Below are 10,677 nucleotides of genomic sequence, written 5' to 3' on the forward strand. Positions count from 1 at the left end.
AAGCACGAGTTCTAGCTCATTTTGCTGCGATTTTCGATCTCCTTGCTCAAAGCTCCATTCACAAAACTGCTTTGGGAGATTGTTGCTTGGTATGTGACTCCTCCATTAGTCCAATTAGTTTTTGTTCTAGTGCTTTATTCATTGCAAATTTTTGCTGCATAGGTGACCATGTTCTTGAGCTTGCATGTTAAATTTATGAGGTCACAAGCAATTCTAATGCATGATATAGGCACTTGTAGGAGTAGTTGCTATCAATCTTGTTTAGTTTTATTCACTTTTATTTCGAAGTTACTAAAATTTCAGAAATTTTTCAGAAAAAGAATTATGTCTTGGAGAATGTACCAATGTGGTTCCTCGGTGAAGAGAGGGCCCAGGATTGCTATACGTGAGCAAGATGTTGAATTGCTGAGGGACGCGGATGTATGAGCTTGTGAGTGGCCATCCGATAATTTTATGTTCGAAGCAGGCTTTAAGGAGGAATTTGACGCGTTCGTGCGTAATGCCGAGCTGGAGGACTTCTTACAAGATAAGTGTTCTCAGTACTATCAATTGACTGATTCCTTTGTGCGGAGGTTCAAATATAACTGTACGCGTAATTTTCCTAGTGTCATATTTGATATTTATGATACATCTTATACCATGGACTTAGAGGATTTTACAACTGCTTGCAAACTCCCGCAGTGGGGTAATATTAATGATCCTCACAAATCTGAATTTAGAGACTTCCTTGCTAGTATTACTATGGGAGAATCTAGGGACATAGCACAAGCTACCATAGGGAGAGTTTATTTTCCTGCTATACATTATTTTTCTCTCTTCATTGGTAGATGCATTAATGGTAAAGATGAGGCATGTCACATGTGTGTCCCTGATCTGTGTGTCCTCCAGAGTGTTGTGTTAGGATATAAAGGTTATAACTTGGGGGCAATAGTTGCACGTAGGTTGCAGAATAATAGTAGAAAGGGAAATTTATTTGGAGGAATTTATGCGACCCGTGTGGCTAATTATCTTGGTATAGCCCCACGAGAGGGGGATATGATGATACCTCCTGCTTATTTAGATTATGATGCTATGGTCAATCATCAATTTCTTAGGAGGAACGAACAATTCCTCCAATATCGACTAATCTATGACAGACACAACATCGTCCATGTTACTCTTCCTGCTCCCAACCTTTTTGATTATCAGGCAAAAGGAAGATATGTTGTCACCAAGGAGGAAGCAGTTGAACACGAGGGGGGAGCGGAGGCAGCTCGCCAACACGCCGCAGCTCAGGAGGCGGTTGCCGCTGCATCTCAGTACGACCCTGGTTACAACTACGGATATCAGCCAGGCGGTCCTTGGTATTAGACCAACTTAGGCCAAAAGCCTAAGCTCGGGGGAGTATGTATTTCTCACCGACTTTACATTCATGTTCACACACTAGTCGTCGGTGCTCATACTCTTTCATTGTATTATCCATGCTAGTTTAAATTTCTTTTTCTAGTTTTCTTCTTGCGTGTTTGATAAACCTTAAGAAAACCAAAAAAATTAGTTAGTTTAATTTCCATGCCTGTAGTAGAAATTAAAATGAAATCCCAAAAATATTTCTAGTTCTTCTTTTACTTGTTGGGAGCTTTCCCGTGTAAATAGTTTTATTTTCTTTTCTTTTCTTTGGGGGTCGAGAAGACCATATTGAAAATGTTTAGTGGCTCTCATATGCATGACTGTTTATTTAACTTAGAGCCCATATTACTTGTCTTCTCTCTTGAGTTGAATGCTTGCAGATTCCAGCTTAGTCCAATGCACGTGCGCTATTATTATTATACATATCGTTCGGTCGTGCAAGTGAAAGGCAATAATGACGATATATGATGGACTTATTGAGATGAGAAAAGCTGGTATGAACTCGACCTCTCTTGTTTTTGTAAATATGTTGAGTTCATCGTTTCTGATTCAGCTTATTATGAAGTAAACATGTTTGCAATGACATTTAGAGATTATAGTTGTTTGTGTCATGCTTGACTAGCTATGAGTTATGATGGTTTACCTTGCGTGCCAACATGCTATTAGAATGATTATGATGTGGTATGATGGGATGGTATCCTCCATTGAATGAATTGAGTGACTCGACTTGGCACATGTTCACGCATGTAGTTGAAACAAAACAACATAGCCTTCATGATATTTATGTTCATGGTGGATTATATCCTACTCATGCTTGTACTTGGTGTGAATTAATTTTAATGCATGTTTATGATTGTTGTCGCTCTCTCAGTTGGTTGCTTCCCAGTCTTTTGCTAGCCTTCACCTGTACTAAGCGGGAATACTGCTTGTGCATCCAAACTCCATAAACCCCAAAGTTGTTCCATATGAGTCCACCATACCTTCCTATATGCGGTATTTACACTATAAGAAATATGTCAACTTGTGACCTTGACTATTGGTCACTGAAAGGTCATTGTTTTTCATTTGTGACCTTTTTGTGACCAAAAACAGAAGGTCAAAAGTTAGCGGTCGTAAACTGAAATTAACGACCTTCTCTGTGAGAAGGTCGTAGAAGTTTACGACCAAAACAGAAGGTCGTTGAACCCATGACCTTTTGTTTTGGTCACTGGCTGTCTGCCCAGGCCACCTCGAATCCGACGTGGCAATCTGACGTGGCAAAATTGTGACCAATTGGAAAGGTCACTGACAAGATTCATCCCGGTCCAGTTCAACCGTCTTTGTGGGCCAAGCCCATTTATTATATATTTTTCAAGCAATTTGTGTCAACTACATGGGCCGAGCCCAAGAATTCAGCCTTTTTTATTTCATAGGACGCGGCCTTATACGATTCATTTATTTTTTGGGCCTCAACCTTTTTGTAGTCCATTTCAATTTTGGGCCTCCATAGCAAACATTCACAAACTTGACGAGCATTGTTCCAGCGACAGTGAGATACAAGGATTTCAAACAAGCATGTATCAAGACCATTTTATTTCTTTCAACGCGAAAGTATTCCTTAAACAGCCACGGGTACAACAGTAAGTACATTCAAAAATCCATCATCAATCGGTGAACAGACTATAGCTACCAGCAGTAGCCGCCTGAAAGACTAGGAGGTACTACTAAGGAGCTAAACTAACAGCAACCATCCATCATCAATCGGTGACACTAGCAATGAGAGAAAGCGGCGACATTTCAGAGACCCCCTCCCCCTGCTGCTGCTTTGCGTGCCACATCACAAGTCCCCCTACACACAAGTTTTCAGATATTTAGAACAGAACATGTTGAGCAGTTAGGGGATCATGGGGAAAAAGTTGGCGGATGGATCAGGATGGTCTCACATTGCTTTTGTCGTCATCGTTGCTCACCTCAGACTGGGACTTGTCTGAGTTGTCGGACACCTCTCCTGCCTGAAACGAAAACAAGGATGGGCACGAAAGAGCATGGATCAATACCACAATGTTGGGGTAATATCACATGGCTACGATTCTGATGAAGGTGTTTGACGTGAATGTTGTACCAGTGGGTTGTTGTAGGTGTCGATCTTCTTAGTGTACTTGGCCTTGGCAATTAGGGAGCCTTCTCCTGCAATTCATTCAAACAGAGGAGATGTTAATGTGGTGCAAGGCAATAGATTCTAGTATAAGTATTAACAGAAGAAGAATTGTTGAACAAATCATGCAAAATGGCATGGCGGATTTGGAAACAAATTCGAGCAGCAGTTTGAATCGATGAGCACAGACTATACAGATTCTAACAAGGCTACAAGGCTACAGACATTTCAACACAGCAAACCATAAATTTGAACAACCATTGAGAATAGGAAGTAGATCGACAATTACATAGCGACTAAATTCTAAATATCACTGGCCAACTGGGTCAAACAATACCCAAATGACACGGTGTAGCTACACGGAAACTTGGAAACCAACTCACAGTCCGCGAAAATTTCATTGCATCACGAGCAAACACTGAGATCAGGCGGAAGAGACCAACACCGAATATAGCAGTAACAAAGAGGGGATGGGGGAGCGGGTAACTTACAACATCACTCAAGATACTTCCACTTCTCACCACCGCCCTTGCCAACCTGCGATTTGAACACAAATCAGGACACAGGATTTCAAAGGAAAACTATCACAACACCAGTTTGAATAAGAACAAGGAGACATGAGTGGAAGCAAAGGAAACTGAGATGCTTACCATGGAGACATGCTTGATGTTGGAGTCCTTCCTGAAGCTGTCCGTGCGAAAACAGAACCAAAACAAGCCTAGTCAGGACGCGTCACCATGCCACAGAAACAACACGAATCAAACCACAACAACAAATCAAATCCGAGGCTCACATGAGGACTAAGACGACGCTCAGAGGGCGCTTGGGCTTGTTGGAGTCCTTCTCGGCCTTGCTCTTCGTTACCACAAGTCTGCATCGCCACAAAAATAATAGTAGCAAAGTGAATCAGAACCCGACGCGAAACAACATAAGGAAAACGCAAGCAAAACCATCGCGGGAAATGAGTGCATCACGTAAAACCAAGCAGATGATAACACTGAGTAAGAAAGACTGATGAGAGGTGCTGGTTTACCTAAAACCATTTCCTTGATAACACTCATTTCCATCTAAGGTGAAATAAACATATGCATGCCAAGGTGAAATAGTACAAAGAAAGCACTCATCCGGTAGCAATGCATACAAAATCCCTGTTTTTCTAGTAGCAAATACTCTGCTGTGTGTTAGTAGTAGTAAAAACTATACAAAATCCTTGTTTTACTAGTAGCAAATACTCTATGTCTGCAGTAGTAAAAACTCATGCAGTAGCAAATTCAAAAAAAAAATTGTTGTAGCTAATAGAAGTATGGATGAAGTGGCGCCAAGCTTCTGGCATTCTCTGTGACAAGAGAGTGCCACAAAAGCTAAAAGACAAGTTCTATAGGACGGCGGTTCGACCCGCAATGTTGTATGGCGCGGAGTGTTGGCCGACTAAAAGGCGACATGTTCAACAGTTAGGTGTGGCGAAGATGCGTATGTTGAGATGGATGTGTGGCCACACGAGGAAGGATCGAGTCCGGAATGATGATATACGAGATAGAGTTGGGATAGCACCAATTGAGGAGAAGCTTGTCCAACATCGTTTGAGATGGTTTGGGCATATTCAGCGCAGGCCTCCAGAAGCTCCAGTGCATAGCGGACGGCTAAAGCGTGCGGAGAATGTCAAGAGAGGGCGGGGTCAACCGATTTTGACATGGGAGGAGTCCGTTAAGAGAGACCTGAAGGATTGGAGTATCGACAAAGAGCTAGCTATGGACAGGGGTGCGTGGAAGCTTGCTATCCATGTGCCAGAGCCATGAGTTGGTTGCGACATCTTATGGGTTTCACCTCTAGCCTACCCCAACTTGTTTGGGACTAAAGGCTTTGTTGTTGTTGTTGTAATAGAAGTATGGAACAATTGTTAACAACTCGAGTCAGAAAAGGTAGAGTGTCTCTTAAGAGAGACACAACTGATACTGATCAAAGATAATAACATAGCACAAAAATAAACTGATCCATAAAAATCTTGTTTCTGAACATCGGCATCAAATCAACAACACTGAATTAACATGCATTAAAGGGAAGAGCTAATACAGGGCAGATATATGGGTATCAAAACAAACAAGAAAGGAACGACAATCTATTTTAAGTACTTCAGGTTTGAGCCATTTTCAATACTAAAATCAATACGTAACAACCAACATTTCAATCCATGGAGGCCACTCTTTCCATCAAATCCAGAGCATGATAAAAACATAGCTCTATAATGACGTCAAATAGCAACACACAGAAAACTGCTGAACACAGCAAAACCATGCTTGCTGGCAGCAGCGCAACGAAGAGCAATTAATTAAGCCAGGAACAAAACCTTTTGATCCAAAACCATAGTCCCATCAAACTTGATTGACTGATAAATGATGTACACAAGACAAAATCAAGTCCAGCAAGAACCACACTCTAGACACCTCATATGACACATCAGATGAGACACTGAAAATGGCATACACAGGTTTCTGGCAAGCTGGTGTTGCGTTGATGATGTCGGAATCGCCTGAAAATTCAACAAGGAACAGAGCATGATCAGAAACCCAGTTGTTGTATATCAAATTATGAACCAGGTAAGACAATGAGAAATGTGGTGCTAGATACCAGGGTCGATGATACTCAGGCAGCAGAATTGGAAGTATTTACCACACGCAATTCCCATATCAACATTGTCTAGAAATCAAACATTCGGCGCTGTTACTTTTGAACAGCATATTATTGAGACAACAAAAAAGTCATGATTATGACTGCTTTACCATCTTATTCACAAATTTCAAACTATTTATTAGCTTTCTACTGCAATTACGGCTAATACTTCCACAACAAAGTAGTAGCAACAAGTAATAGACAGGACTGTGAGCCAAGTAGGAAGGGTTTTGCACTATCATGGGCAGAAATGAACATCATCTTACAGACTCACCACTACACAAAAACTGGATTAAATAGGAATGCAAACTTACTTCCATGGTAGTGGTGGACAGTGACCTTCGCCAACATAGCACAATACTCAATCTCAAACTTGCGGAGCGGAGGCAATTGTTAGCAAGGATCACAAGCTTTGCTGTAAATAGGATGTAACCACATTATTTGATATCAGACTGTCAACCATCGAATTACAAAAGAAACAACATGAAATTGCTGTTATGGCCAAGCAGAAGAAATCTCCTACTAATAAACAGTGATATATCAGGAAGTGCAATGGCATTCCAGACTGTGATGTAGATGCTTCAATCTATTCAACAAACTACATAGAACTAAACCGACCGAGAAAGGAGTTTATGGACTCTAAGATGCGCATATCAACTAATTCAGGATGAGCATGCTTGAGATCTTTGCAGGAAAGTTCTAACACTACCTACAACATCTACTTTCTTCATTAATCAATACGCTCAAACTGAGACCACAACGTCCTCCCATTTCATTCCAGTGCACCAAATTAAGTTACGCATCATCTGAAATCAGACTTCTGTCTTCAGGATGTCAACATCACTCGCTGAACATTTAGCAATGGATTTCAAAGTTGACATATTTCTTTATCCACCTCTAAAAATAGACTTCATCTAGCCCTTTGTTGACTTTGTAACTGTTCCACCCTCTACCTCTGAAACTCAGGAGCAGAGAAAGGTCATTGGCATATCCCTGTCACAGACGAAGGTTTGCTAGATAGGAAAAGGACCAGAATTGTTTTTTCTGTTGTTGGGGACATACAAAATGTATATAGATAAATTTGGGCCATTTATGACAGAAAGATTTTTTTCAAAAGAGATTAACTCTGTCCAGCAGTGGGCACTGTCAAGATAATAGCAGGATATACTGAACCTAATTGAATGGAAGAGAGATGGTTGTCCGATGGAGAACCTTCTCTAACTAACTAGACTTACGAAACAATCAACAAATAATAGTTCCAAATTAGCAGATGTTGTTTGACAAAAATACTGATTTTGAGAATTGGTCGCATCTATAATTCATCAAGAAGGGTAAGTGATTCTCTAAATTAAAAAATAACATAGCCACTAGCTACAAGATGAAGATGTGTTAGTGCCGACCTTAATTTCTAGTACTAGTAAAACTTTCTTCTCAGAACCACTACGCTGGCGACAAAGGTTCAAATCTAAATCAATCACTCACAGCCCGTATATAATTCTACCTAATCACTTAGTGTATTATTTGACCATCAAATCTTCAAATTTGAAAAATGAAGGATTCAACTTTTTTTTTGGATTATGGTTGAAGTCGAGTATGCCGATCGATCGTAAAAATATATAGTTTCAGTTAGTTGTAGGTTCTGCAGTACTGATCTATGAGCAAGGCTCAAATCAGAGTAAGACTAGGTTCTTCAGTACTAATCTATGAGCAAGGCTCAAATGAAAGTAAGACTAGGTTCTTCAGTAGCAAACAATCCAGTATATATAAACATAAAAGGACGATTGCTTACCTGCAGTAATAGGTAGATACGTATAGACCTCGAAGGCATTAATGATAGGACCTCTGTAATGACAGAAGCATGATTTCAGAGGGGGGGGGGGGGGGTGTCAAGGTGCATAAACAAGTTGACATACTTCAAAGTTCGGTACTAAATCTTACCGTCTGCATAACGCTCGTTGATGAAGAGGGGGAAATCAAGCCAGGTCTCAGGCCGCGTCGAGATGTGCTTCACGAAGACCAACACCTCCTCGGTTCCGCCGGTGACAGGCTCCCCTTTGTCAGGCTCCTCCTCCCCGAACGGCAGGAGCGAGGACGCGATCTTGGAGACCTCCGCCACGGCCTGGTTGCTCTGCAGCATGGAGATGCTGCTCCTCACCCTGCCCCCGATCTCCGCCAGATCGCTCCGGATCCCCGCGATCCCGTCCCCGTCCACGTCCACGTCCCCGCGCAGAGGCACTGCAGCAGCGGATCCCCGCTGTCGCCGGGTGGCCAGACGCCGCGACGGGACTCACCATGGCTTCGTCGGGGCCGGATCTGGAGTGCAGGGCGGGCGGGGAGGAGGGGAGCAGTTGCGCGAGGGGCACGAGCCGCCGGAGACCCGATGATCCCGTTGACATCGTCGCTGTCCTGATTGCCGGAGGCCCGTGGCCGGCGTGAAGCACGCACGCGCGCGCCGGCAAGAAAGCCGGCCGCGACGCCATGGCCGTGCCTGGACTGGTGTATCTGGGGGGTGAATGCTAGGGGAGAGGGTGCGTGGCGGAGACGAGGTCGGCGGCGGTGGGTGGGGGTGGCGGCGGTGGGAATCGCGGGAGGGGGCTCGCTCTCTCTCGATCTGGACTGGATCGGGATCGGTTCGGTGGGTGGGATTGGGAGGGGAGGGGAGAGGGGATCGCGCGCCGCGGAAGGAGGCCGGGGACGGGGAGGAGGTGGCGGCGGTGACGAGACGAGGACGAGAGAGGAGGAGTACGATGGGAGGAGACAGGCGGCGGCGGGGGAAAAGGGAGCGGGAGCGGCAGCGGCGATGGGGATAAGTGAGCTAGGGTTTTCGTGGGTGCACGAGGATGAAAGGGAGGGGGGAGAGAGACGAGGGGTGAGGGACTCCAAGACTACGAAGATATAAGATTGAAGATTTCGTTCCGTGTTTGGATGGGACTTTCCTTGGTGTGGAAGGCAAACTTGGCGATATGGATATGTAGATCTCCTACCATTGTAACCGACTCTGTGTAACCCTAGCCCTCTCCGGTGTCTATATAAATCGGATGGTTTTAGTCCGTAGGACAACGACAATAACGACAATCATACCATAGGCTAGCTTCTAGGGTTTAGCCTCCTTGATCTCGTGGTAGATCTACTCTTGTAATACCCACATCATCAATATCAATCAAGCAGGACGTAGGGTTTTACCTCCATCAAGAGGGCCCAAACCTGGGTAAAACATCGTGTCCCTTGTCTCCTGTTACCATCCGCCTAGACGCACGGTTCGGGACCCCCTACCCGAGATCCGCCGGTTTTGACACAGACATTGGTGCTTTCATTGAGAGTTCCTCTGTGTCGTCACCGATAGGCTCGATGGCTCCTTCAATCATCAACAACGACGCGGTCCAGGGTGAGACTTTTCTCCCCGGACAGATCTTCGTATTCGGCGACTTTGCACTGCGGGCCAATTCGGTTGGCCATCTGGAGCAGATCGAAAGCTACGCCCCTGGCCGTCAGGTCAGATTTGGAAGTCTTAACTTCATGGCTGACATCCGCGGAGACTTGATCTTCAACGGATTTGAGCCACAGCCGAGCGCGCCGCACTGTCACGATGGGCATGATTTAGCTCTGCTGCCGGACAGTGCCCTGGAGGCCGCACACGAAACCGCTCCGACCCTTGATTCGGAGCCGGCTGCGCAGATCAAGGACGGATGGTTAGACACCGCCTCGGGGGCTGCAACCTCTACGACTATAGAGCCGAATACTGACTTTGTCCCTTCTGAAGCTCGTGACTCCAAGGTGCCGGACTCCTTGCCGGACTCTGAACCTCCCGCGCCCCCACCAATCGAATTCGATTGGGCGCCGATCATGGAGTTCGCCGCCACAGACATCTTTGAACACTCACCTTTTGGCGACATTCTGAGCTCGCTAAAATATCTCTCGTTATCAGGAGAGCCCTGGCCGGACTGCGGTCAGGACGGTTGGGATGCGGACGACGAAGAAATTCAAGACCCACCCACCACCCACTTAGTAGCCGTTGTCGATGATCTAACCGACATGCTAGACTTCGACTCCGAAGACATCGACGGTATGGACGACGATGCCGGAGACGACCAAGAACCAGCGCCTACTGGGCACTGAAAAGCCACCTCGTCACACGACATATACATGATGGATATCCCAAAGGATGGGAATGGTGAAGGAACAGCGGAGGAAGACCCCTCCAAGAAACAGCCCAAGCGTCGGCATCAGCGGCGCCGCTCTAAATCCCGCCACAGCAAGAATGGCGATTCCGGCACCGGAGAGAATAATACCCCAGACAGTGCCGAAGAAAACCCCCTCCAGCAAGATTCAGCGCAGGAGGACGGAGATGCCAGCCCTCACAAGAGGGCGGCAGACGAAGAGGTAGAGGAAGATAGTTACATGCCTCCCTCTGAAGATGAGGCAAGCCTCGACGACGACGAATTTGTCGTGCCTGAGGATCCCGTCGAACAAGAGCGTTTCAAACGCAGGCT

The 10,677-nt window shown here is 45.1% G+C and overlaps 1 protein-coding gene across 8 annotated transcripts; it reads right to left on the bottom strand.

Annotated features, from left to right (window-relative positions):
- Window positions 1-2,938: 2,938 nt before the first annotated feature.
- LOC123045065 (uncharacterized) lies at window positions 2,939-9,057 on the bottom strand. Of its 8 annotated transcripts, XR_006421036.1 has the most exons (11): window positions 8,126-9,057; window positions 7,977-8,029; window positions 6,502-6,602; window positions 6,146-6,214; window positions 6,002-6,047; window positions 4,314-4,391; window positions 4,171-4,207; window positions 4,012-4,057; window positions 3,488-3,552; window positions 3,309-3,377; window positions 2,939-3,214 (listed from the first exon to the last, which is right to left on the bottom strand). XR_006421036.1 is itself a non-coding variant. In XM_044467986.1 (4 exons), the coding sequence occupies exons 1-3, from the start codon at window positions 8,322-8,324 to the stop codon at window positions 6,161-6,163; spliced, it is 354 nt and encodes a 117-aa protein (XP_044323921.1). In that variant the 5' UTR covers window positions 8,325-9,057; the 3' UTR covers window positions 5,542-6,047; window positions 6,146-6,160. The 8 variants fall into 8 exon arrangements, 3 of the variants coding, with proteins under 3 accessions (XP_044323921.1, XP_044323920.1, XP_044323922.1); XR_006421039.1 differs by lacking the exon at window positions 6,146-6,214; XR_006421037.1 differs by having other exon boundaries at window positions 5,865-6,047; window positions 6,146-6,602.
- Window positions 9,058-10,677: the final 1,620 nt, after the last annotated feature.

This window comes from Triticum aestivum, chromosome 2B, assembly GCF_018294505.1.
Source record: "Triticum aestivum cultivar Chinese Spring chromosome 2B, IWGSC CS RefSeq v2.1, whole genome shotgun sequence".
Classification (NCBI taxonomy): Eukaryota; Viridiplantae; Streptophyta; class Magnoliopsida; order Poales; family Poaceae; genus Triticum; species Triticum aestivum.